General features: G+C 41.6%; 1 protein-coding gene across 1 annotated transcript in view; it reads right to left on the minus strand.

The window, feature by feature from the left end:
* Positions 1-1,044: 1,044 nt before the first annotated feature.
* The window catches only part of LOC141116555 (torsin-1B-like), a 149,956-nt gene continuing 123,033 nt past the window's right edge, over positions 1,045-27,967 (minus strand). The window contains exon 4 of the mRNA XM_073608953.1: positions 1,045-1,049. Within this exon, the coding sequence (XP_073465054.1) occupies positions 1,045-1,049 (5 nt within the window). The remainder of the gene's footprint in view (positions 1,050-27,967) is intronic.

Consider the following 27,967-nt stretch of genomic DNA (forward strand, 5'->3'; position numbering starts at 1 on the left):
CTCCACATTTGTGACCCAGACCTTCAGAGCCCTGGAGATCAAGGTTAGGGCTATGGCCAGACAGCAAGCTGCGCCAGCAGTTAAATAGATCTTCTTTAGATCTGTGTCTGTGCATCTGTCCATCGGGTCTCTGAAGGTTGTAGAATCCTGCAATGGCAGAGACACCTGCCTTGCTAAGCGCTGCAAGGCCACATCTACCCCTGGAGGTGACTCCCAAAAGGCAGCATCTGGGGTGTTAAATGGGTATAATCGTAAAAAGCGATTTTGTACGTTTGCCTTCCTTTTTGGCTTTCCCCATTCCTCATTGAATAATTTGCGGATCTATGTCATGAACGGGAAGATTGCCCCTTGCCTTTTCAAGTTAGGGAAATATCTTTTCATTATTTCCGGAGGCTGAATGTCTTATTCCCAGTCTATGGCCTCCTTCACTGCTACAATGTAAGGGTCTATAAGTTGGAAGTCGAATAAATATTTCTATGGTTCGTCAGAGTCTGAAGAATCTCCCAAAGATATTTCAAGCCCCGGTGATGAGTCTCACTTCCGCTTAGATGCGTTCTTGGCGCTAGGCTTAGTCCCGGAGGCACTTACGCCTGCGACCGCCTGCATACTCTCCGTCATCACCTCTTGAATATAGTCCTTTATCCTACGTGCCCCTGTTTCTCTGTCTGTGGCTACATCTCCTATGCATTCTGTGCACAAGAGTTTCTCATGGGCGGATGCCGCTGAACAGGCCCAGTGGAGGCCTTCAGCGGGAAGGCCTCTTGTCGCACTTGGTTCTGCCGCCATAGCGCTCTGAGCAATTTTGCGGTGTGGACTGGCCATTGCTTGGGATCTATGTCCTGTGCGTGACCCAGATGAATGTGGAGATTTGATTTTGAGCGGTGGCGGGACTTTTCCTTCCACAACTGTCTTTTTTTTAGGGCTTCTACTCCTATAAAGACAAAACACCTTATTAGACTGGTGTTGCACTCTTTTGTTTAGTGGCCCCCATAGACCCCTCCTACCTTTCCGACGATCTTCGTGCACTTTGGGGCTGTGGTGAGCTCATACTACAACAACAAAAAACAGGATATAGAAATAAGAAAAAAGAAGTTCAGGAGAGGAACAAGAGCCTTCAAAGGTATTTTAAATATTTATTTGATAGAAGCTAATTTGAAAGTGTTGATGAAATGGTATCTTGTTCCCTCCAGATTGGCAATTATGTTTTCTTCCCCCTCCCCATTGTGCTTCAGAGACTGTCAAGCCCAGGGTTCCATGCTTCATATATGATGGGAGTGCCCGAGACTAAGAGGTTTCTGGAACAAAGTGTTTACTTTAATTCGAAAAGTCACGGGCTTTCCTGTCATGAAATCATCCCACATAGCTTTGCTTAATGCCGAAATTCCTAAGATTTCAAAACATGCCCAAAAGTTGATAGCGTTTATGCTTCTAGGAGCTAAAACCACTATAGCTAAGGCCTGGAAGCAACCCAGGGTAGCTTTCCAGGTAGCCAAAAGAAAGATTTTGTGGATCATGTCCCAAGAAGGATTGGTCAATACAATGACGGACACAACTAAGTCCTTTGAGGCAACATGGGAGCCCTGGGCTAGACATATGGGCATATCCTTCATTCCTGGAGTTCAAGCGATACAGACAAGCTCATGAAAGACCCTATCTGGCAACTGTTTTCTAAACCTTTCTTTTTTCTTTTCTTCCTTCTATCCCCTTTACTTATATGATTTATTATCAGTTTACCAGTGTAATCTCTCCTACTACTCCTGCTTGGAGTAGAGCTTATAAAGTCAACATACGCACTAGAGTCCTTTTCAGGACTCAAAGACTCATAGCGGATCCTCTCAATTCAGTAGAGACTCTGGTGGAGAGGCATAATTACCTCTCTAATAGACTCTCCAATCTCTCCAGAAACTGTTGTGATTACTGAGCTGCGAGACCAGCAATGGTCCCTAGTGAGCAAAGCCTCTCTCCCTCGAGCTGGTTGGCGCCTGACACAGTGTGATCCCATAAAGGGTGTCAGGATCACCGACTCGTTCGAGGGTTCCTAGATACCGCTTTCCATTTCACTCGAGTCTCATTTACAAGTTGCTATGTATAACTTTATTGTGCATTCATTTGGCTATACCCTGGCTAGTACAGGCAATTTCTGTTTGTATAATAGTTACATAGTTACATAGTAGGTGAGGTTGAAAAAAGACACAAGTCCATCAAGTCCAACCTATGTGTGTGATTATGTGTCAGTATTACATTACATATCCCTGTACATTGCGGTCATTCAGGTGATTATCTAATAGTTTCTTGAAGCTATCAATGCTCCCCGCTGAGACCACCGCCTGTGGAAGGGAATTCCACATCCTTGCCGCTCTTACAGTAAAGAACCCTCTACGTAGTTTAAGGTTAAACCTCTTTTCTTCTAATTGTAATGAGTGGCCACGAGTCTTATTAAACTCTCTTCTGCGAAAAAGTTTTATCCCTATTGTGGGGTCACCAGTACAGTATTTGTAAATTGAAATCATATCCCCTCTCAAGCGTCTCTTCTCCAGAGAGAATAAGTTCAGTGCTCGCAACCTTTCCTCATAACTAAGATCCTCCAGACCCTTTATTAGCTTTGTTGCCCTTCTTTGTACTCGCTCCATTTCCAGTATGTCCCTCCTGAGGACTGGTGCCCAGAACTGGACAGCATACTCCAAGTGCGGCCGGACCAGAGTCTTGTAGAGCGGGAGAATTATCGTTTTATCTCCGCAGTTGATCCCCCTTTTAATGCATGCCAATATTCTGTTTGCTTTATTAGCAGCAGCCTGGCATTGCATGCCATTGCTGAGCCTATCATCCACTAGGACCCCCAAGTCCTTTTCCATCCTAGATTCCCCCAGAGGTTCTCCCCCCAGTGTATAGATTGCATTCATATTTTTGCCACCCAAATGCATTATTTTAAATTTTTCTACATTGAACCTCATTTGCCATGTAGTCGCCCACCCCATTAATTTGTTCAGGTCTTTTTGCAAGATTTCCACATCCTGCGGAGAAATTATTGCCCTGCTTAGCTTAGTATCGTCTGCAAATACAGAGATGGAACTGTTTATCCCATCCTCCAGGTCGTTTATGAACAAATTAAATAGGATTGGTCCCAGCACAGAACCCTGGGGGACCCCACTACCCACCCCTGACCATTCTGAGTACTCCCCATTTATCACCACCCTCTGAACTCGCCCTTGTAGCCAGTTTTCAATCCATGTACTCACCCTATGGTCCATGCCAACGCACCTTATTTTGTACAGTAAACGTTTATGGGGAACTGTGTCAAATGCTTTTGCAAAATCCAGATACACCACGTCTACGGGCCTTCCTTTATCTAGATGGCAACTCACCTCCTCATAGAAGGTTAATAGATTGGTTTGGCAAGAACGATTCTTCATGAATCCATGCTGATTACTGCTAATGATATCATTCTTATTACTAAAATCTTGTATATAGTCCCTTATCATCCCCTCCAAGAGTTTACATACTATTGATGTTAGGCTAACTGGTCTGTAATTCCCAGGGATGTTTTTTGGGCCCTTTTTAAATATTGGTGCTACATTGGCTTTTCTCCAATCAGCTGGTAAAATTCCAGTCAATAGACTGTCTGTAAAAATTAGGAACAACGGTCTGGCAATCACCTGACTGAGTTCCCTAAGTACCCTCGGATGCAAGCCATCTGGTCCCGGTGATTTATTAATGTTAAGTTTCTCAAGTCTAATTTTAATTCCGTCCTCTGTTAACCATGTAGGTGCTTCCTGTGTTGTGTCATGAGGATAAACACTGCAGTTTTGGTTACTGAAGCCCCCCGATTCACTCGTGAAGACTGAGGAGAAGAATAAATTCAATACCTCTGCCATCTCCCCATCCTTTGTAACCAGATGTCCTTCCTCATTCTTTATGGGGCCAATATGGTCTGTCCTCCCTTTTTTACTGTTTACATACTTAAAGAATTTCTTGGGATTTTTTTTGCTCTCCTCCGCTATGTGTCTTTCATGTTCTATCTTAGCCATCCTAATTGCACCCTTACATTTCTTATTGCATTCTTTATAAATTCTGAATGCTGTGGATGATCCCTCAACCTTGTATTTTTTGAAGGCCTTCTCCTTTGCTTTTATATGCATTTTTACATTGGAGTTAAGCCATCCAGGATGTTTGTTCGCTCTTTTAAATTTATTACCCAATGGGATACATTGGCTAATGCCCTTATTTAATATGCTCTTAAAGCAAACCCATCTCTCCTCCGTATTCTTTGTTCCTAATATTTTATCCCAATTTATGCCTTTTAGCAAGGTTTGTAGTTTAGGGAAGTTGGCTCTTTTGAAATTCAGTGTCTTTGTGTTCCCTTCATGTCTCCTATTTGTGTGATTTATACTGAAACTAATTGACCTGTGATCGCTGTTACCTAAATTGCCCCGTATTTCCACATCTGTTATCAGGTCTGTATTGTTGGTAATCAGTAGATCTAGTAATGTTTTATTTCTAGTAGGTGCGTCTACCATCTGACCCATAAAATTGTCCTGCAAGACATTAAGGAACTGGCGAGCCTTAAATGAATGCGCGGTTCCCTCCGCCCAGTCTATGTCTGGATAATTAAAATCCCCCATTATGATAACACTTCCCATCCTTGCTGCTAATCCAATTTGTGATAGGAGATCCGTCTCCACTTCCTCCCTCAGGTTAGGGGGCCTATAGCATACTCCCAGTATTATTTTCCCCTTAGCTTCATCCCTTTGGAGCTCTACCCATAAAGATTCCACCTCCTCCCTAGCCCCCTCAGTGATGTCATCTCTCACATTCACTTGTACATTATTCTTGATATATAGGCATACCCCTCCCCCTTTTTTACCCTCTCTATCCTTGCGGTATAGGGTATACCCTTGAATGTTTGCCAGCCAATCATGAGAGCTGTTGAACCAGGTCTCTGAAATTCCCACAAAAGCCAAATCCTCCTTGTACAACAGTATCTCTAGTTCACCCATCTTGTCCGCCAGGCTCCTGGCATTGGTGAACATGCCACATAGTTTAGACCGGTCGCATATTGTCCTCGTATTGGGTGTTTCAACATTGCAACTTGGACTTGCTACTATACTCACCTTGTGTTTTTGTGCTTTGGTTAACCTACCACTAATGCCCCCAATACTACCCTCTGGAATATCTTCCGCGCTGGCTATCACTGTCTCTGGACCCTCCCCCCCATCGCCTAGTTTAAAAACCCCTCTAACTTTTTGGCCATCTTCATTCCCAGCAGATCTGCACCCTCCTCATTTAGGTGCAGTCCGTCCCTTCTATAGTACCAGTTACCGACTGAGAAGTCGGCCCAGTCCTCCAGGAACCCAAACCCCTCCTTACTACACCAGCTCTTCAGCCACTTGTTTACTTCCCTAATCTCCCTCTGCCTCTCTGGTGTGGCTCGTTGTACCGGTAGTATTCCTGAGAACACTACCTTGGAGGTCCTTTTCCTCAATTTAGCTCCTAAGTCCCTAAAATCGTTCTTTAGGACACTCCATCTGCCTCTGACTTTGTCATTGGTGCCAACGTGCACCATGACAGCCGGGTCTTCCCCAGCCCCTCCCAGTAATCTGTCCACAAAATCCGTGATGTGCCGAACCCGAGCGCCCGGTAGACAACATACTGTTCGGCGCTTCAGGTCTTGGTTACAGATTGCCCTCTCTGTCCTTCTAAGAATTGAGTCCCCTACCACCAGAATCTGTCTTTCCTTTCCCTTTGCTGCCCCCCCACTCTCACTGGAGGAGTTCTTCCCCTGGCAGCTAGGAGAGTCCCTCATCTCCAGCAGTGCTGGTCCCTGACTGGTAACACCAATGTCACTCAATGGAGCGTACTTATTGGGATGCTCCAGTCCTGGATCGGCCTCCCTGGCACTTCCCCCTCTACCCCTCCTGACTGTCACCCATCTACTCTTTGCTAGTGCCTGCACCTCTTTGTCTCCACCCGCCTCTGTGCTGGCCCCTGCCAGCACCTGCCGTGTACATTCCTGGCTCACCTTTAGTATGGAGGGACTTCTCAGTGCTGACAGTTGCTTCCCCAGATTCAGAACCTGGGCTTCCAGGGAAACAATGTGCTTACATTTTGCACAGCAGTATTCGCCCTCGATCGGATGATCAAGGAACGCATACATGCGGCAAGATGTACAAAGAGTCGCCTCTCCACACCCGCCAGGCATCGTACCTATTAAATTTAGTGAGGATTTGGGGATTTTACCCTGTCCAAATTACCTAACAACTAGCTTCCTGGCACTAATACTCAAGACAATACACAGGTACACGACAAGACAATACACAGGTACACAATACACAAGTACTAACGATCCACACACACTACTCAGACAACACTCAGATACTCACACTACACAGGTACTATGACCCCTGTTATAACCTCCTGTTTTAAACTCTTGTTTTTAACTCCCACTTAATCCAGCTCCACTTACACCAAGCTCCACCGCTTCAAACTGAGCACGCTCAGACTGAGTCCTACAACAAGTTAAATAGGCACCTGGGCACCTGTGAGCAATAAACCACACCCCTTAATTGATAGACTGATGAAACAGAAAAAAAAAAAAAAAAAAAAAAAAAGCTATTTAAAAAGTGACAGCAAAAGGCAAATTAAAAACTAAAAGGAAAAGTCCCCAAAATGCAACCCAGCAAACACCAACAGACAGCAGCAAACACACACCAACAGACAGCAGCAAACACACACCATCAGACAGCAGCAAACACCAACAGACAGCAAGACTTGTATACTCTAACACTTGTTTTTAACTCCCACTTAATCCAGCTCCACTTACACCAAGCTCCACCGCTTCAAACTGAGCACGCTCAGACTGAGTCCTACAACAAGTTAAATAGGCACCTGGGCACCTGTGAGCAATAAACCACACCCCTTAATTGATAGACTGATGAAATAGAAAAAAAAAAAAAAAAAAGCTATTTAAAAAGTGACAGCAAAAGGCAAATTAAAAACTAAAAGGAAAAGTCCCCAAAATGCAACCCAGCAAACACCAACAGACAGCAGCAAACACACACCAACAGACAGCAGCAAACACACACCAACAGACAGCAGCAAACACCAACAGACAGCAAGACTTGTATACTCTAACACTTGTTTTTAACTCCCACTTAATCCAGCTCCACTTACACCAAGCTCCACCGCTTCAAACTGAGCACAATGGTATATTTAATTTTACTGTACTGCTCTTTAATAAAGTTTTTTTTGAAACTCAAAAAAAAAAAAAAAGAAAAAAGAAGTTCCTATTGTATTGCTTTTTTTTTTTTTTTTACTGGCTTTTTAAAGGAGATAACTTTACCTTAATACTGGATATGTACTCACTCGGGGTGGCAGCAGGTTTGTAGGGTATCTGAAAAGCTGTAAACACATGGTGTAATGCATTTTGTGATCATAGCCCAGTAAACACTGACAAAGCCCAGCCACCCCTCCCCCTCTGCGAAGGAAACTCACCAGTACACTTCCCTCACTAGCTTTGGCAAACAGCACTGGAGCTTCTGGCTCTCCAGGCTTTATGGTGAGCGTTACTAGGTGACGGCTGACACCTCCACCCTCACAGCCTCGCCCCCCTGTGAGGTCATCGTCGACTGACAGAAAACACAGGGGAGGCGGCCAGCGCAGCTCCTAGGAAGCAGGAAAGGCAAGCCCAATACTACAGCAACACCACAGTCTAAAATGGTAAGCTCTTTAAGTCTTAGTATGCACGCATGGCTCCTGCACATAGAGCGTCCAGTGTGATAAAAGGAACTACCTTTATTGTTCTGGACCTTCCGATCCCAGGAGAGGCTTGAACCTGGGTGGGTAGGTTCGGTAGGGGGGTGTAGTCTAATCCATGAGCATGGTGGCCTGGAGTCTGACCAAAAAAAGGAACAAGGGCGGGGGAGGAGGGGCTCCCTTTTATCAGCTAAGAGAAGGTGGTACTGAGAGACTGGAGGAAGGGGTTAACCCATTGTGTGCTGACGTGAGGCTGGCCAGGAAATATATATATTAAATACACTGCAGCTAACTGAATCACCTGCCTGCCAGAAGTATATTAGAAAGAGTACACCAGGAATGGCCTGCAGTGAGATATAGCTAAACTGTAAGCAGTGGATATATATATATATATATATATATATATATATATATATATATATATATATATATATATATATATATATATATATTATACAAGACTATAGCAGATAGTCTCGTATATAATCAACTTTATAAGTCATTGTCACATTTTTCACTTGTGTTTTGCATACCTCTTTTTGTAGAACAAGTAGTACTATAATAGCCAATAGTTGTTTGTAACATGGGAAACTCCTTATTGCATGCTATAGCCCTTCCCTTTCTTCCCCCATTCCAACTTCTATTAGTGGCTGACTATAAATAGCGATCCAACAAAAAAAAACTATTCTACATGTAGTTACATGGACACCATTCCTAAGAAAGCAGCACACTGAACGTGCTTGAATACCTAAACACCAACATATCTGCAATAATAAAAATATGCCTTTAAATGATAATGATGACACTATACTTAACGCAATAACACTTTTGTTTTTAACCTAACTTGTTTACTAATTTTTTGTTTATTTATTATTTATTTGTGTTGTTAATACATTTTTATTCATGTTTTTATTGTAGTATTTACTGTATTTTTATTGGAATACATGAAGTAAAGTGTATAATTGTATTGTGAACACTGGAGGGAGGCATGGAGCTTGTTTATTTATCTAGTATGAGATTTGTAATCACTAGAGGTAGCTCAAGTCAATTCATTTTTATTGATTTTAAATGAAGCATGGATTGACTTGGTACAATTAACCTGTCCGTACATGGATCGAATCTCGGCCAGTTCAGCAGATACCTGATTTGATCCATCTATGGTCTGCTTAAATGGACAGAAGACCACACACACTAGGAGTGACTCTCAAAAACATCAGAAGTGATTAACACATAGCTTGAATTGCTCACAGATGGATGGATGGCTCTCTCCCCTGTGTTATCCACAAGTGCTCACAGATGGATATATGGCTCTTGAATTGTTCACAAGTGAGTATATAAACTCAAAATGGTCTCATACTATTCTAATATACATGATTCCTATCATAGGATATGATGCTGAGAACGTCATGTGACGAAGCGCGCACAACAGCACCACGCTCTATACGTCACCCCTAAGGCATACGAGAGAGGAGAACGCTGTCAGCGGCTGGTGAACACACACACCCCCACCTCGTCTTTATGCTTCTTAGGAGGGATTTTTAAACTTGTCAAATGCCTGGGAACTATTGATGCCCTATCCCATCTGGACTGGGTGGGAACACAATAGTCTTGGACTTTTTATTTTTTATTTTTTTATTTATTTATAATTTTTTTTCATTTTTTTCATTTACTTTATATAGTCTATTTTTTTCTTGTTTATAATCCCCGTTTTTGGACATATATGTTTTTTAAATAAAATGGTCATACTTTATTATGCCATGGAAGCTCTCTTTTCTTAAATTATGAGGGGTTATAACATCGTCACGGACCGAGACGCATAGGAGATACCTACCATTAAACACAGCAGCACAGTGTCCATCTTCCAGCATAAACGCTTTACCCCTGCATGGAGCTTGGGGAGCTGATCACATCATAGGTAACTACTGGAGCAAGCAGCAAGCGGAGCAACCCTGCTTTATTCACCACAGGCGTAATACCCCTGCTGGGGTTCCGGGAGCTGGTGAGTAGACAACCAAGAGGGGGAGCACTAGAGTCACCAGACAACTGTTGCTGCACCAAAGTCACCATTGGGAATTTTACAAATATAGCACAACTTATGGGACTGTTATACTTGATCTGAGTTTTAATAGCTGGAATTTTGTACATGAATAATATTCTTTATCTTGCATACATGCGACTTTAACCCATGGTATATTGCACATAAGGTCTCTGATTACAGCGGTGTTATCTATGTGCATAGCATGTATATTGATATATGTTTAACGTTAACTTCATGATATATCCAACTACTGATGAGGGTATATATCCATATATAAAAAATACTTCATAGCATAAGGGACATGGTCTCATTAAATGCACTTTATGGAATATAGCCTCTGGCTCTAATACCAGACGCTGTAGGACAACTCTTTGCCGTGCGACATTCGATTGGTTGTAATATAGTTTTTTCCAACTACACATCATTGTGCACATACCTATGCTCCTGTATTAATACTCTTTGTATAAGGGGACCTATCCCTTGAGGCTTAATACCTATAAAGACATAACCATCAGTAGCGGTTTATTACCTCTAAGGCTATCCCAGTCAAGTCTTTAGGTAGCGCCATTATACCCATACCACTATTTTTAAAACAGGGAAGATACTTGCTAAGATATTAAAGGAACAACAGACCTCAACAACTATAATTAAAATATTAAAAGCAGATGGGAAATATACATATGACCCTAAAGATATAATAGAAGAATTCCACACATATTATTCTAATTTATATAATATTAAAACATCACGGGGGAATAAGATGGAAAGCCTGAACAGAGAGAAAATTAAAGAATATATTGACAAAACTGCTCTTCCTAGATTCCCTAAAGAAATATCTGAAAAATTGGAAACCGATATCTCCCTAGAAGAGATTCAGCAAGCGATCAAAGAATTAGTTCCAGGAAAAAGTCCAGGACCCGACGGATTTACTACCAGATTTTATAAGAATTTTCAGGACATAATTGCCCCTATATTAGAAAAAACATACAATTCGATATCTGATATACAAGGTTTTGTGCCACAAAGCACAGAAGCTCACATTACCTTGATTCTAAAACCGGAGAAGGACCATACGCTATGTAAAAGTTATCGGCCAACCTCATTAGCCAACATAGATATACGTTTGTATTCTAAAATCATTGCGAATAGAATAACACCAATCCTACCTAATTATATACAATTAGACCAAGACGGATTTACGAAAGGGAGGGAAACTAAAGATAACATTATAAAGACCTGTACATTACTGGAGTTTGCCCAAAGAACAGCTATTGAAACATGTGTGTTGGCCGTAGATGCTGAAAAAGCATTTGATAGGATAGGGTGGTGCTTCTTGGAAGAAACATTGAAACAACTCGGTATGGGTCCGAAAATGTTTAACAGGATTGTTGCTTTGTATTCCAATTCAAAAGCAAAAGTGAGAGTGAATGGCATGTTATCAAAGGACATAAAGATATCAAACGGCACCCGCCAGGGATGTCCCCTTTCTCCCTTGCTGTTTGTACTTATAATGGAACATCTAATTACTGCAATTAGGAATAACAAAGATATTAAAGGGTTAAGGGTGGGGGTAAAAGAATACAAGGTAGCTGCATATGCAGATGATCTGCTAATATATATATAACTAACCCCATTATAACTATCCCAAATTTAATGAAAGAAATTAGAAGATTTGGGGAACTAAGTTATTTCAAAGTAAATTATGACAAATCAGAGATATTGAATATATCAATTAACGAAAGAGATAGTTTATTGATGCAAAAGGATTTTCCATTTAAGTGGAAGCAAAATGTAATAAAATATCTAGGAATCTTTCTAACAAAAGATCTGAAAAAATTACAAGGGATGAACTATGATAAAGCAATCGGAAATGCTATTAAATCATTACAGAAATACGATAAATTGATACACTCTTGGACAGGAAGAGTTAATACCGTAAAAATGGACATACTGCCAAAGCTCTTGTATATTTTTCAAACGATACCATTGGAACCCCCCAAAAAACTAATGAAGGAGCTAAGAAAAGCCATAGTCGGATTTATATGGGCGCATAAAACTCCCCGGATAAAAAGAGAAAACTTAATAAGAAAGAAAAGCAAAGGTGGGCTGGCATTACCAGATTGCACAAAATATTTCACTGACTATATAATCACTGACCAGTATAACAGACCGGTATCATAACAAAGAAAATAAGCAATGTGTTAGTATGGAGGACGAAATAATAGGGCCCCAATTAAAAACCCTTCCATGGGTAGAACCCCACTTCAGGGAGAAAGGAGTTGACACTCTTTGTAAATGCAACGCTAAAGGTATGGGATGGCATAGTGAAAAGTGGGAAGTTCTCCACGATGGTGGGACCCATGACTCCACTGTTTTTCAACCCTGAATTCCCTCCAGCAATGAAAGGTAAAAAATTCTTAAAATGGAATAGGACAGAGGATACAAGATTGGTACAAATCCTGGAGAACGGGAAAATACCCGCATTGAAGGAAATGGGAACGGAAAATGAAAAAAAATGGTTGCAGTACCAACAACTTCAGACGTTTATAGAACACAAAATAACCAGGATAAGCAGACCACTAACCAAGTTTGAAAAATTAATTATTGGGAGAACAGGTTCCAACTAAGAAACTATCGAAAATATATGATGAATTAATCCCGGACAGTCCCCTTAAGGAGATAACAAGAGTAAGGAAATGGGAAGAGGTAATGGAGAGACCATTATTGGAAGAAGAATGGGAAAAGGTTTTTGAAACTATACATAGAACAACCATTGCAAATAAATATCAGGAGAGAAACTATAAAATTGTAATGAGATGGTATAGGAGCCCAGTTACTCTAAATTTAATCAATAAAGGAAATACAGATTTATGCTGGAGATGTAAAATAGAAAAAGGCACAATTGAACATATATGGTACGGATGTCATCTGGTGAAAGGATTCTGGAATAAAATATTTGACATTTATTATAAAGTATCAGGAGTAGAGCTGACCCCGAGCATAGAAATCTCATTATTGTCCCTGATACCAAAATCAATAAAGAAGATTAAAAAAGATATCATTCACCACATGACATCAGCAGCCAGAACAATAATAGCAAGAGACTGGAAAAAAACAAAGAGTCCAGCAATAGCAGATTGGATATGCGAGATGAATGAGATTCAATATATGGAGGAACAGATAAGAGAGGAAGGTTATACTACAAATCAATTTCCTGAGATCTGGCAAAGTTGGGATGAGTTCCGAGCATCGCATGAACTGATAGAATTTGTATAGAGAACGAGGATAGAAGGAACTGTTTGTTTTGTTTTTGTTTTTTTCTTTTTCTTTTTCCCCTTTTTTAATATGAGTGCGATATGTATGGAGGAGATAGGTATAGGGTGGGGTGGGTAAGGGATGGTAGATTTTTAGGGGTCTAGGATGAGAAAACTTGGCGGTGAATGATACAGACGTTTATAATTAAAAGGAATAATCTTTTATGTAATAGAAATATGAAGAACTTGTTGTAAAACGTCTTGTTTAACTGGGAAGTTAATTTTTATGAAGTTGTGATATTTATGATTGTTTATATGAAATGAAAATTAAATAAAGAGAGATTGAAACAAAATGGTCTCATATGCAGGAGGAAGAAGGAGAATCAACATAGTATAGCAGTTTTAAATTTAACTGCTTCCAGACCATGCTATAGCCAAAAGACGCCTACAGCGAGGCTCTCCAGTTCTGGGAGGACATCCATGGATGTCCTCCCAGAACCAAACCTCTCCCTAGGAGGGCATCGGGATCCCTCTGTGACTATGGTGCCCCTCAGACACAGCACATTACAGATCATGACATGGGCCCTCCTGTGTCATGTGTCCTATCACAGCCATCACACAATTTAAACAGAAGCACGTGCCTCTGTAACGGCTTTCCCTCTTCTCACACAGATAGCTCAGTGAGAAGAGGGAGAGCGGAAAGCTGCAGCCTGTCAGGCATCTGTGTGTAGCTGCTGATTTTACTGTGCAGCTACACACAGATCCCACATAGGGCAGCCATCTGTAAACAGTACACCAAGCTCCATCTTTCACATTTTCCAAGTGTACATCATCATCTGTACCAGTGTCTCATCAACATCACAGTGTATCAGTGCACATCAACATCTGTCATAGCGTACCAGTGTCCCATCAACATCTGTCACAGTGTATCAGTGCACAAATACATCTGTCACAGTGTACCAGTGCACAGCTACATCAATAGTGTCCCATTGCAACATAAACATCTGTCAGTGTTCCATTGCAACATCAAAATTTGTCAGTGTCACTAGTGGGCCGTAAATATCTGTTGGTGTCCCCAGTGGACCATCAACATTTGTCGATGTCCCTAGTGTACCTTCAACATCTGTCAGTGTCCCAGTGGATCATCAACATCTGTCAGTGTCCCTAGTGGACCATCATCTGCGGATGTACCCAGTGGACCCTCGACATCTGTCACAGTGTCACAGGCCAAGTATTAGTAGTGGGGTGTCATGTCTGTCACAAAGAATAAGTGCCCATACCACATGTGGTATTGCCATACTTGTGAGGAGTAGGAGAATGTGCTCTGAGGTGTAATTATATCTTAGAACTTGACATCTTTGTGTAAAAAAAAAAAAATTCCACATTTCTCAAAAGCTTATGGCAAAAAATGACATTATGCCTCATTGTGCCTCAAAGAAAATACATTGGGGTGTTTGCTTTCCAAAATGTGGTAATTTTGTTAGTGTTTACACTGTCTGGGTGCTCTAGGGCTTCCAAAAATGTGATGGTTAGACAATAAATTAGATGTGTAATTTACATATGCCCCTATAAAACGCTTGAGGGTGTTCCTTGGGTATTGGGCCTCTTTATGTCGCTAGGCTGTGAAAAAGTCTCATGTGGTATCGTCATACTCAGGAAGAGTAGCAGAATGTATTTTGGGTGTATTTTCTAGTATATTCATATCATGTGTTGGAAATATCTTCTAAGTTGACAACTTTGTGTAAAACAAATGTTTTCACTTTTTTTCTACATTTTCTGAAAACTTGTGTGAAAAAAATGACATGTTCAAAAGACTCATCATGCTTCATAGAAAATACATTGGGGTGTTTGCTTTCCAAAATGTGGTCATTTTGTAGGTGTTTCTATTGCCCTGGTGCTCCAGGGCCTTCAAAAGTGTACTAGGTGGTCAGGAAATTAGATTTTTTTGCATAATTTATGCTCCTTGAAAGCCCATAGGTGCTATTTGGATTTTGGGCCCCTCTATGTAGCTAGGCTGTGAAAAAATCTCACACATGTGTTTTGGGGTGTAATTGCAAGTATGCTTATGCAGTGCGTGAGAACTAAGTTGATAAAATGATAATTTTGTGGAAAAAAAACCCACATTTCATTTAATGTTTTCATTTTCCAAAAAATTGTGGGAAAAAATTACAACTTCAAAAAATTCACAATGCCTCTAAGGCTAGGTTCACACCTATGTGTGTGTGCAGGTCACGTTTTAATTTGAATGGGCTGCCGTGTCTGTGTTTCCTGCAGAAAAAGGTGCAACAGGGTTCTGCACCTGCAAATGCACTGCATTTTTACGTTACAGAATAAATGGCAGCCCCGTGCGGTTTTTCAGCATCAGCATGTTTTCACTGCAGGTGGTTGCTGACGTAGAAATAGATGTGATTCCCTCACCAGCAACTACCCACATAGATGTGAACTGAGCCTCACTAAATCCCTCGGGGTCATTCTTACTGTCCTGGTATTTTAGGGTATCAGGAAATGAGATGGCTGTCAGTTCATCAGGATTTATCAATTGTTTTATATACCATAGTTTGTAAACTCTATAACTTTCACACAGACTAAATTATATACACTGATTTGTGTTATTTTTACCAAATAAATGTAGCAGATGACATTGTGGCTTAAACTTTTGAAAAAAATATATTTATTTGCAAAATCTTATGACAGAGACTTTTTTTTCATTTATGCAGTGTTCAGCACAAATGAGTGCTTACTTTTGAAAAGTAAGATTTTAATCAGTATCTCAAAGAACACAATAACAATTTCCAAAATGTTGACAAAACTGAGTTTTATAGAACATATGTTCAGCACATTACATGAAAGTAAGGTTATTAATATAACTTAGATTTCAAAATTCAGTTTTACTTAAATTAGTTGATGCAAAAATGAATACACCCCACAACAAAAACTACTACATCTAGTATTTTGTATGACCTCCATGATTTGTAAGGACAGCACCAAGTCTTCTAAGCATGGAATGAACAAGTTGGCGACATATTTCAACATCTATCTTTTTTCCATTCTTCAAGAACGACCTATTTTAGAGCCTGGATGCTAGATGGAGAGAGATACTCAACTTATCTCTTCAGAATTCCCCATAGGTGTTCCATTGGGATCAGATCAGCAGACATACAGTACTTAGCCACTGAATCACGTTCACCCTGTTCTTCTTCAGAAATGCAACAGTGGCTTTAGATGTGTGTTTTGGATCATCGTCATGTTGAAGGAGTGCACGATGACCAAGGGCATGAAGTGATGGTAACATCTTCTCTTTTAATATAGAGCAGCACATCTGTGAATTCATGATACCATCAATGAAATGCAATTCCCCAACACCAGTAGCACTCATGGTTACCCACGCATTTTTCTTTGTACTCCTCACCTATGCACCCATCAAGTTTTGAAGCTATCAGTTCTAAAAACATCTTATCTTATCATGGTCTCATCACTCCAGAGTACAGAGTTCCAGTCTTCTTCTTTACCAGTATGGGCCCTGGCAAATTCTAGGCAGGCTTTTTTTGTGCATGGGCTTTAGGAGAGGTTTCCTTTGTGGACATCACCCATGCATGCCATATCTCTGCAGTGCACGCTGTATTGTATCATGGGAAACATAGTTACATAGTTAGTCAGGTTGCAAAAAGACACAAAACCATCTAGTTCAACCAATAAAAGAGGAAAAAAATCATACAATCCCATATACGCAATCCTATACCCACAGTTGATCCAGAGGAAGGCAAAAAAAAAAAAAAACAGCGCAGCATGATCCAATTTGCTACAGCAGGGGAAAAATTTCCTTCCTAAACCCCTGAGAGGCAATCGGATATTCCCTGGATCTATTTTACCTATAAATGTTAGTACCCAGTTATATTATGTACATTTAGGAAATAATCCAGTCCTTTTTTAAAGCAATCTACTGAACTGGCCAGAATCAGCGCTTGACGGAGTCTATTCCACATTTTCACAGCTTTTACTGTGAAGAAATCTTTCCGTATTTGGAGATGAAATCTCTTTTCCTCTAGATGTACAGAGTACCCCCTTTTCCTCTGTGATGACCTTAAGTGAATAAGTGAATAACTCAACACGAAGTTCACTATATGGACCCATTATGTATTTGTACATGTTGACCATATCCCCCTTAATCTTCTCTTCTCGAGAGAGACTACATTTGGTTCCTCTACTCTATCCTTATAGCTGAGCTCCTTCATGCCTCTTATCAGTTTGGTTGCTCTTCTCTGCACTTTCTTCAGTTCCCCGATATTCTTTTTGAGAACTGGTGCCCAAAACTGAACTGCATATACCAGATGAGGTCTTACTAGTGATTTGTACACGGGCAAAAGGCTATTATTAAGCTTATGATCTACCAAAACCCCCAGATCCTTCTCCACCATTGATTTCCCCCAGTTGTACTCCCCCTAGTATGTATGATGCATGCATATTTAGCTCCTAAGTGCATAACTTTACATTTACCAACATTAAACCTCATTTGTCACTTAGTTGTTCATTTTAACAGTGCATAAAGGTTGGTTTGTAAGTACATCCTGTAAAGATGTTATTTCAATGCATAGCTTGGTGTTATCTGGAAAGACTGAAATGGTACTTTTAATCCCTGACCCTAAATAATTTATTAATATATTAAAAAGTAAGGGTCCTAACACTGAACCTTGGGGTACACCATTGATAACCTTAGACCAGTGTCATTTATACAGTGACAGAGCATTTTTTTAGCACTGATCACTGTATTGGTGTCACTGGTCCCCAGAAAGTGTTACTTAGTGTCGCAGTCCTGCTAAAAATCGCTGATCGCCACCATCACTAGTAAAAATAAAAATGCCAAAAAAACATCCCATAGTTTGTAGACACAATAACTTTTGTGCAAACCAATCAATATATGCTTACTGGGATTTTTTTAACCAAAAGTATGTAGCAGAATACATATTGGCGTATATTGATGAAGAAATTCAATTTTTACATATTTTTATTGGGTATGTTTTATAGCAGAAAGTAAAAATTTTATTTTTCAAAATTGTCCCTCTTTTTTTGTTTATCGCGCAAAAAATAAAAACTGCAGAGGTGATCAAATACCACCAAAAGAAATCTCTATTTGTGGGAAAAAGGGACATGAATTTTGTTTAGGTACAAGGTCGGACGACCGCACAATTGTCAGTTAAACTAACACAGTGCTATATCGCAAAAAATGGCCTGGTCATTAAGGGGGTAAAACCTTCTTGGCTGAAGTGGTAAAGAGTCCCTAAAAATTAGAAACAATGGCTTTGAAATAACATAGCTCAATTCTTCTAGGATCCGTGGGTGGATGCCATCTGGTCCAGGTGCTTTATTCACCTTAATTCTGTCTAAATATTTCTGGACCATGTCACTTTTGAGCCATCGTGGATCATTTGATGCTGTGTCAATATCATGCCCATTAGGGATGAGCTTCGTGTTCGAGTAGAATCCATGTTCGACTGGAACATCGGCTGTTCGATCGTTCGCCGATTGGCGAACGATATGGGCCGTTCGCGCAAAATTCGTTTGGCGCGTCATGGCCCATAATTCACTGCGGCATTGCAGTGCATTGCTGGTTGATGATTGGCCAAGCATGCACTATGACCCGCATGCTTGGACAATCACAGCGCCGCCTGTAGAGAGAGCTGTAATTGGCCAAAGCCAGGGTGGCTTTGGCCAATAATGGCTCAGGGGTTTAGAACACGCCCCGCACTATATAAGGCCGCCTGCACGGTGGCCCTGTTTAGTGTGTTCCGGCTTGACAGAGAGATAGACAGAGAGAGAGACAGTGTCATTTGATTTAAGTTAGACAGATTAGGCAGGACAGTCAGTCAGTTAGCAGCACTTACAGTGTATTGTGTATATGCATCCCAGGTGTTGTGTATATATATATATATATATATATATATATATATATATACAGTGTATTCAGTTTAGCTAGATCCGTTCCTGTTATCTTCCTACTGACAGGTAGGCTTGTGTTGTTACAGTATTTACAGCTACCTGAAGAAAATTGCTGATGTTCTTTTGATCCTATTAGTACCAGAGTCAGGCAGCTAGATTATTTACAGTTAGTGTAGTGCGTCCTCCTCACAGTGTTCAGATAAAGCTACAAGTTAGTTTAGTGTGACCTCTGCACAGCGTTCAGCTAAAGCTACAAGTTAGTGTAATGCATACTCCTCACAATGTTCAGCTAAAGCTACAAGTTTGTTTAGTGTGATCTCCTCACAGTGTTCAGCTAAAACTAAAAGTTAGTGTAGTGCATCCTTTGAACAGTGTTCAGCAAAAGCTACAAGTTAGTGTAGTGCGACCTCTGCACAGTGTTCAGCTAAAGCTACAAGTTAGTATAGTGCGTCCTCCTCACAGTGTTCAGCTAAAGCTACATGTTAGTGTAGTACTACCTCTGAACAGTGTTCAGCAAAAGCTACAAGTTAGTGTAGTGCGACCTCTGCACAGTGTTCAGCTAAAGCTACAAGTTAGTGTAGTGCGTCCTCCTCACAGTGTTCAGTTAAAACTACAAGTTAGTGTAGTGCGTCCTCCTCACAGTGTTCAGCTAAAAATACAAGTTAGTGTAGTGCGTCCTCTGAACAGTGTTCAGCTAAAACTACAAGTTAGGGTAGTGCGTCCTCCTCACAGTGTTAAGCTAAAGCTACATGTTAGTGTAGTGCATCCTCTGAACAGTGTTCAGCTAAAGCTACAAGTTAGTTTAGTGTGACCTCTGCACAGTGTTTAGCAAAATCTACAAGTTAGTGTAGTACGTCCTCCTCACAGTGTTCAGCAAAAGCTACAAGTTAGTGTAGTGCGTCCTCTGAACAGTGTTCAGCTAAAGCTACAAATTAGTTTAGTGTGACCTCTGCACAGTGTTCAGCTAAAGCTACAAGTTAGTGTGGTGCATCCTCCTCACAGTGTTCAGCTAAAGCTACAAGTTAGTGTAATGCGTCCTCCTCACAGTGTTCAGCTAAAGCTACAAGTTAGTTTAGTGTGACCTCTGCACAGTGTTCAGCTAAAGCTACAAGTTAGTGTAGTGCTTCCTCCTCACAGTGTTCAGCTAAAGCTACAGGTTAGTGTAGTGCGTCCTCTGAACAGTGTTCAGCTAAAGCTATAAGTTAGCTTAGAATGAGCTCTGCACAGTGTTCAGCTAAAGCTACAAGTTAGTGTAGTGCGTCCTCCTCACAGTGTTCAGCTAAAGCTACAAGTTAGTGTAGTACGTCCTCTGAACAGTGTTCAGCTAAAGCTACAAGTTAGTGTAGTGCGACCTCTGCACAGTGTTCAGCTAAAGCTACCTGTAGAAGGTTGGTGGTGTTTTCCTGATCCTATCACTACCACAGGCAGCTAAATTATTTACACGTTAGTGTAGTGCGACCTCTGCACAGTGTTCAGCTAACGCTACCTGTAGAAGGTTGGTGGGGTTTTCCTGATCCTATTACTACCGCAGGCAGCTAAATTATTTACACATTAGTGTAGTGCGACCTTTGCACAGTGTTCAGCTAAAGCTACCTGTAGAAGGTTGGTGGTGTTTTCCTGATCCTATCACTACCGCAGGCAGCTAAATTATTTACACGTTAGTGTAGTGCGACCTCTGCACAGTGTTCAGCTAAAGCTACAAGTTAGTGTAGTGTGTCCTCTGAACAGTGTTCAGCTAAAGCTACAAGTTAGTGTAGTGTGACCTCTGCACAGTGTTCAGCTAAAGCTACAAGTTAGTGTAGTGCGTCCTCCTCACGGTGTTCAGCTAAAGCTACAAGTTAGTGTAGTGCGTCCTCCTCACAGTGTTAAGCTAAAGCTACAAGTTAGAGTAGTGCGTCCTCCTCACAGTGTTCAGCTAAAGCTACAAGTTAGTTTAGTGTGACCTCTGCACAGTGTTCAGCTAAAGCTACAAGTTAGTGTAGTGCTTCCTCTTCACAGTGTTCAGCTAAAGCTACAAGTTAGTGTAGTGCATTCTCTGAACAGTGTTCAGCTAAAGCTACAAGTTAGTGTAGTGCATCCTCTGAACAGTGTTCAGCAAAAGCTACAAGTTAGTGTAGTGTGGCCTCTGCACAGTATTCAGCTAAAGCTACAAGTTAGTGTAGTGCGTCCTCCTCACAGTGTTCAGCTAAAGCTACAAGTTAGTGTAGTGCGTCCTCCTCACAGTGTTAAGCTAAAGCTACAACTTAGTGTAGTGCATCCTCTGAACAGCGTTCAGCTAAAGCTACAAGTTAGTTTAGTGTGACTTCTGCACAGTGTTCAGCTAAAGCTACCTGTAGAAGGATGGTGGTGTTTTCCTGATCCTATCACTACTGCAGGCAGCTAAATTATTTACACATTAGTGTAGTGCGTCCTCACGGTGTTCAGCTAAAGCTACAAGATAGTGTAGTGTGTCCTCCTCACAGTGTTAAGCTAAAGCCACAAGTTAGTGTAGTGCTTCCTCCTCACAGTGTTCAGCTAAAGCTACAAGTTAGTGTAGTGCGTCCTCCTCACAGTGTTCAGCTAAAGCTACAAGTTAGTGTAGTGCGTCCTCCTCACAGTGTTCAGCTAAAAATACAAGTTAGTGTAGTGCGTCCTCTGAACAGTGTTCAGCTAAAACTACAAGTTAGGGTAGTGCGTCCTCCTCACAGTGTTAAGCTAAAGCTACAAATTAGTGTAGTGCATCCTCTGAACAGTGTTCAGCTAAAGCTACAAGTTAGTTTAGTGTGACCTCTGCACAGTGTTTAGCTAAATCTACAAGTTAGTGTAGTACGTCCTCCTCAAGTGTTCAGCAAAAGCTACAAGTTAGTGTAGTGCGTCCTCTGAACAGCGTTCAGCTAAAGCTACAAATTAGTTTAGTGTGACCTCTGCACAGAGTTCAGCTAAAGCTACAAGTTAGTGTGGTGCATCCTCCTCACAGTGTTCAGCTAAAGCTAAAAGTTAGTGTAGTGCGTCCTCCTCACAGTGTTCAGCTAAAGCTACAAGTTAGTTTAGTGTGACCTCTGCACAGTGTTCAGCTAAAGCTACAAGTTAGTGTAGTGCTTCCTCCTCACAGTGTTCAGCTAAAGCTACAGGTTAGTGTAGTGCGTCCTCTGAACAGTGTTCAGCTAAAGCTACAAGTTAGTTTAGAATGAGCTCTGCACAGTGTTCAGCTAAAGCTACAAGTTAGTATAGTGCGTCCTCCTCACAGTGTTCAGCTAAAGCTACATGTTAGTGTAGTACGTCCTCTGAACAGTGTTCAGCGAAAGCTACAAGTTAGTGTAGTGCGACCTCTGCACAGTGTTCAGCTTAAGCTACCTGTAGAAGGTTGGTGGTGTTTTCCTGATCCTATCACTACTGCATGCAGCTAAATTATTTACACGTTAGTGTAGTGCAACCTCTGCACAGTGTTCAGCTAAAGCTACCTGTAGAAATTTGGTGGTGTTTTCCTGATCCTATCACTACCACAGGCAGCTAAATTATTTACATGTTAGTGTAGTGCGACCTCTGCACAGTGTTCAGCTAAAGCTACCTGTAGAAGGTTGGTGGTGTTTTCCTGATCCTATTACTACCGCAGGATGCTAAATTATTTACACATTAGTGTAGTGCAACCTTTGCACAGTGTTCAGCTAAAGCTACCTGTAGAAGGTTGGTGGTGTTTTCCTCATCCTATCACTACCGCAGGCAGCTAAATTATTTACACGTTAGTGTAGTGCGACCTCTGCACAGTGTTCAGCTAAAGCTACAAGTTAGTGTAGTGTGTCCTCTGAACAGTGTTCAGCTAAAGCTACAAGGTAGTGTAGTGCGACCTCTGCACAGTGTTCAGCTAAAGCTACAAGTTAGTGTAGTGCGTCCTCCTCACGGTGTTCAGCTAAAGCTACAAGTTAGTGTAGTGCGTCCTCCTCACAGTGTTAAGCTAAAGCTACAAGTTAGAGTAGTGCGTCCTCTGAACAGTGTTCAGCTAAAGCTACAAATTAGTTTAGTGTGACCTCTGCACAGTGTTCAGCTAAAGCTACAAGTTAGTGTGGTGCATCCTCCATACAGTGTTCAGCTAAAGCTACAAGTTAGTGTAGTGCGTCCTCCTCACAGTGTTCAGCTAAAGCTACAAGTTAGTTTAGTGTGACCTCTGCATAGTGTTCAGCTAAAGCTACAAGTTAGTGTAGTGCTTCCTCCTCACAGTGTTCAGCTAAAGCTACAGGTTAGTGTAGTGCATCCTCTGAACAGTGTTCAGCTAAAGCTACAAGTTAGTTTAGAATGAGCTCTGCACAGTGTTCAGCTAAAGCTACAAGTTAGTGTAGTGTGTCCTCTGAACAGTGTTCAGCTAAAGCTACAAGTTAGTGTAGTACGTCCTCTGAACAGTGTTCAGCTAAAGCTACAAGTTAGTGTAGTGCGACCTCTGCACAGTGTTCAGCTAAAGCTACCTGTAGAAGGTTGGTGGTGTTTTCCTGATCCTATCACTACCGCATGCAGCTAAATTATTTACACGTTAGTGTAGTGCAACCTCTGCACAGTGTTCAGCTAAAGCTACCTGTAGAAGGTTGGTGGTGTTTTCCTGATCCTATCACTACCACAGGCAGCTAAATTATTTACACGTTAATGTAGTGCGACCTCTGCATAGTGTTCAGCTAAAGCTACCTGTAGAAGGTTGGTGGTGTTTTCCTGATCCTATTACTACCTCAGGCAGCTAAATTATTTATACATTAGTGTTTTTTATATTTTTCTAATAAAATATCTCTACTAAATATATAGTTTGTAGTTGAATACTATTGTGCCCTCAAAGTCCCATATTTAAAAGTTTTTCCTATCTATAGTCTGATTCTTGGGGACGCTGGCACATATTGTTACTGAGTACCTGCAGAGTCACCCTGCTTACTGAGGTACTCCGATACTAGGTCTTCCTTTTGATATTAGTGTAGTGCGACCTTTGCACAGTGTTCAGCTAAAGCTACCTGTAGAAGGTTGGTGGTGTTTTCCTGATCCTATCACTACCGCAGGCAGCTAAATTATTTACACGTTAGTGTAGTGTGTCCTCTGAACAGTGTTCAGCTAAAGCTACAAGTTAGTGTAGTGCGACCTCTGCACAGTGTTCAGCTAAAGCTACAAGTAAGTGTAGTGCGTCCTCCTCACAGTGTTCAGCTAAAGCTAGAAGTTAGTGTAGTGCGTCCTCCTCACAGTGTTAAGCTAAAGCTACAAGTTAGAGTAGTGCGTCCTCTGAACAGTGTTCAGCTATAGCTACAAGTTAGTTTAGTGTGACCTCTGCACAGTGTTCAGCTAAAGCTACAAGTTAGTGTAGTGCATTCTCCTCACAGTGTTCAGCTAAAGCTACAAGTTATTGTAGTGCGTGCTCCTCACAGTGTTCAGCTAAAGCTACAAGTTAGTTTAGAGTGACCTCTGCACAGTGTTCAGCTAAAGCTACAAGTTAGTGTAGTGCTTCCTCTTCACAGTGTTCAGCTAAAGCTACAAGTTTGTGTAGTGCATTCTCTGAACAGTGTTCAGCTAAAGCTACAAGTTAGTGTAGTGCATCCTCTGAACAGTGTTCAGCAAAAGCTACAAGTTAGTGTAGTGCGGCCTCTGCACAGTATTCAGCTAAAGCTACAAGTTAGTGTAGTGCGTCCTCCTCACAGTGTTCAGCTAAAGCTACAAGTTAGTGTAGTGCATCCTCCTCACAGTGTTAAGCTAAAGCTACAAGTTAGTATAGTGCATCCTCTGAACAGCGTTCAGCTAAAGCTACAAGTTAGTTTAGTGTGACTTCTGCACAGTGTTCAGCTAAAGCTACCTGTAGAAGGATGGTGGTGTTTTCTTGATGCTATCACTACTGCAGGCAGCTAAATTATTTACACGTTAGTGTAGTGCGTCCTCACGGTGTTCAGCTAAAGCTACAAGTTAGTGTAGTGTGTCCTCCTCACAGTGTTAAGCTAAAGTTATAAGTTAGTGTAGTGCTTCCTCCTCACAGTGTTCAGCTAAAGCTACAAGTTAGTGTAGTGCGTCCTCCTCACAGTGTTCAGCTAAAGCTACAAGTTACTTTAGTGTTACCTATGCACAGTGTTCAGATAAAGCTGCAAGTTAGTGTAGTGCTTCCTCCTCACAGTGTTCAGCTAAAGCTACACGTTAGTGTAGTGCGTCCTCTGAACAGTGTTCAGCTAAAACTACAAGTTAGTTTAGTGTGACCTCTGCACAGTGTTCAGCTAAAGCTACAATTTAGTGTAGTATGTCCTCCTCACAGTGTTCAGCTAAAGCTACAAGTTAGTGTAGTGCGTCCTCCTCACAGTATTCAGCTAAAGCTACAAGTTAGTTTAGTGTGACCTCTGCACAGTGTTCAGCTAAAGCTACAAGTTAGTGTAGTGCGTCCTCTGAACAGTGTTCAGCTAAAGCTACAAGTTAGTGTAGTGCATCCTCTGAACAGTGTTCAGCTAAAGCTACAAGTTAGTTTAGCTTAACCTCTGCACAGTGTTCAGCTAAAGCTACAAGTTAGTGTAGTGCGTCCTCTGAACAGTGTTCAGCTAAAGCTACAAGTTAGTGTAGTGTGTCCTCTGAACAGTGTTCAGCTAAAGCTACAAGTTAGTGTACTGCGTCCTCTGAACAGTGTTCAGCTAAAGCTACAAGTTAGTGTAGTGTGACCTCTGCACAGTGTTCACCTAAAGCTACATGTAGAAGGTTGGTGGTGTTTTCCTGATCCTATCACTACCGCAGGCAGCTAAATTATTTACACGTTAGTGTAGTGCGACCTCTGCACAGTGTTCAGCTAAAGCTACCTGTAGAAGGTTGGTGGTGTTTTCCTGATCCGATCAGTAACGCAGGCAGCTAAATTATTTACACATTAGTGTACTGCGACCTCTGCACAGTGTTCAGCTAAAGCTACCTGTAGAAGGTTGGTGGTGTTTTCCTGATCCTATCACTACCGCAGGCAGCTAAATTATTTAAACGTTAGTGTAGTGCGACCTCTGCACAGTGTTCAGCTCAAGCTACAAGTTAGTGTAGTGCGTCCTCTGAACAGTGTTCAGCTAAAGCTACAAGTTAGTGTAGTGCGACCTCTGCACAGTGTTCAGGTAAAGCTACCGGTAGAAGGTTGGTGGTGTTTTCCTGATCCTATCACTACCGCAGGCAGCTAAATTATTTACACGTTAGTGTAGTGCGTCCTCCTCACAGTGTTCAGCTAAAGCTATAAGTTAGTGTAGTGCGTCCTCCTCACAGTGTTAAGTTAAAGCTACAAGTTAGTGTAGTGCGTCCTCTGAACGGTGTTCAGCTAAAGCTACAAGTTAGTGTAGTGCGTCCTCCTCACAGTGTTCAGCTAAAGCTACAAGTTAGTTTAGTGTGACCTCTGCACAGTGTTCAGCTAAAGCTACAAGTTAGTGTAGTGCGTCCTCCTCACAGTGTTCAGCTAAAGTTACAAGTTAGTGTAGTGCGTCCTCCTCACAGTGTTAAGCTAAAGCTACAAGTTAGTGTAGTTCATCCTCTGAACAGTGTTCAGCTAAAACTACAAGTTAGTTTAGTGTGACCTCTGCACAGTGTTCAGCTAAAGCTACAAGTTAGTGTAGTACGTCCTCCTCACAGTGTTCAGCTAAAGCTACAGGTTAGTGTAGTGCGTCCTCCTCACAGTGTTCAGCTAAAGCTACAAGTTAGTTTAGCGTGACCTCTGCACAGTGTTCAGCTGAAGCTACAAGTTAGTGTAGTGCGTCCTCCTCACGGTGTTCAGCTAAAGCTACAAGTTATTGTAGTGCTTCCTCCTCACAGTGTTCAGCTAAAGCTACAATTTAGTTTAGTTTGACCTCTGCACAGTGTTCAGCTAAAGCTACAAGTTAGTGTAGTGCATCATCTGAACAGTGTTCAGCTAAAGCTACAAGTTAGTATAGTGCGACCTCTGCACAGTGTTCAGCTAAAGCTACAAGTTAGTGTAGTGCGTCCTCTGAACAGTGTTCAGCTAAAGTTACAAGTTAGTGTAGAGCGACCTCTGCACAGTGCTCAGCTAAAGCTACCTGTAGAAGGTTGGTGGTGTTTTCCTGATCCATTCACTACCGCAGGCAGCTAAATTATTGACACGTTAGTGTAGTGCAACCTCTGCACAGTGTTCAGCTAAAGTTGCCTGTAGAAGGTAGGTGGTGTTTTCCTGATCCTATCACTACCGCAGGCAGCTAAATTATTTACACGTTAGTGTAGTGCGACTTCTGCACAGTGTTTAGCTAAAGCTACAAGCTAGTGTAGTGCAGCCTCTGAACAGTGTTCAGCAAAAGCTACAAGTTAGTGTAGTGCGACCTCTGCACAGTGTTCAGCTAAAGCTACAAGTTAGTGTAGTGCATCCTCCTCACAGTGTTCAGCTAAAGCTACAAGTTAGTGTAGTGCATCCTAGGCACAGTGTTCAGCTAAAGCTGCATGTTAGAGTAGTGCTTCCTCTGAACAGTGTTCAGCTAAAGCTACAAGTTAGTGTAGTGCATCCTCCTCACAATGTTCAATTAAAGCTACAAGTTAGTTTAGTGTGACCTCTGCACAGTGTTCAGCTAAAGCTACAAGTTAGTATAGTGCGTCCTCCTCACAGTGTTCGGCTAAAGCTACAAGTTAGTGTAGTGCGTCCTGTGAACAGTGTTCAGCGAAAGATACAAGTTAGTGTAGAGCGTCCTCCTCACAGTGTTCAGCTAAAGCTACAACTTAGTGTAGTGTCTCCTCTGAACAGTGTTCAGCTAAAGCTACAAGTTAGTTTAGTGTGACCTCTGCACAGTGTTCAGCTAAAGCTACAAGTTAGTGTAGTGCATCCTCCTCACAGTGTTCAGCTAAACTTACAAGTTAGTGTAGTGCGTCCTCCTCACAGTGTTCAGCTAAAGCTACAAGTTAGTTTAGTGTGACCTCTGCACAATGTTCAGCTAAAGCTACAAGTTAGTGTAGTGCGTCCTCCTCACAGTGTTCAGCTAAAGCTACAAGTTAGTGTAGTGCGTCCTCCTCACAGTGTTCAGCTAAAGCTACAAGTTAGTTTAGTGTGAACTTTGCA

The sequence above is a fragment of the Aquarana catesbeiana genome, linkage group LG13 (genome assembly GCF_042186555.1).
Source record: "Aquarana catesbeiana isolate 2022-GZ linkage group LG13, ASM4218655v1, whole genome shotgun sequence".
Taxonomy (NCBI): Eukaryota; Metazoa; Chordata; class Amphibia; order Anura; family Ranidae; genus Aquarana; species Aquarana catesbeiana.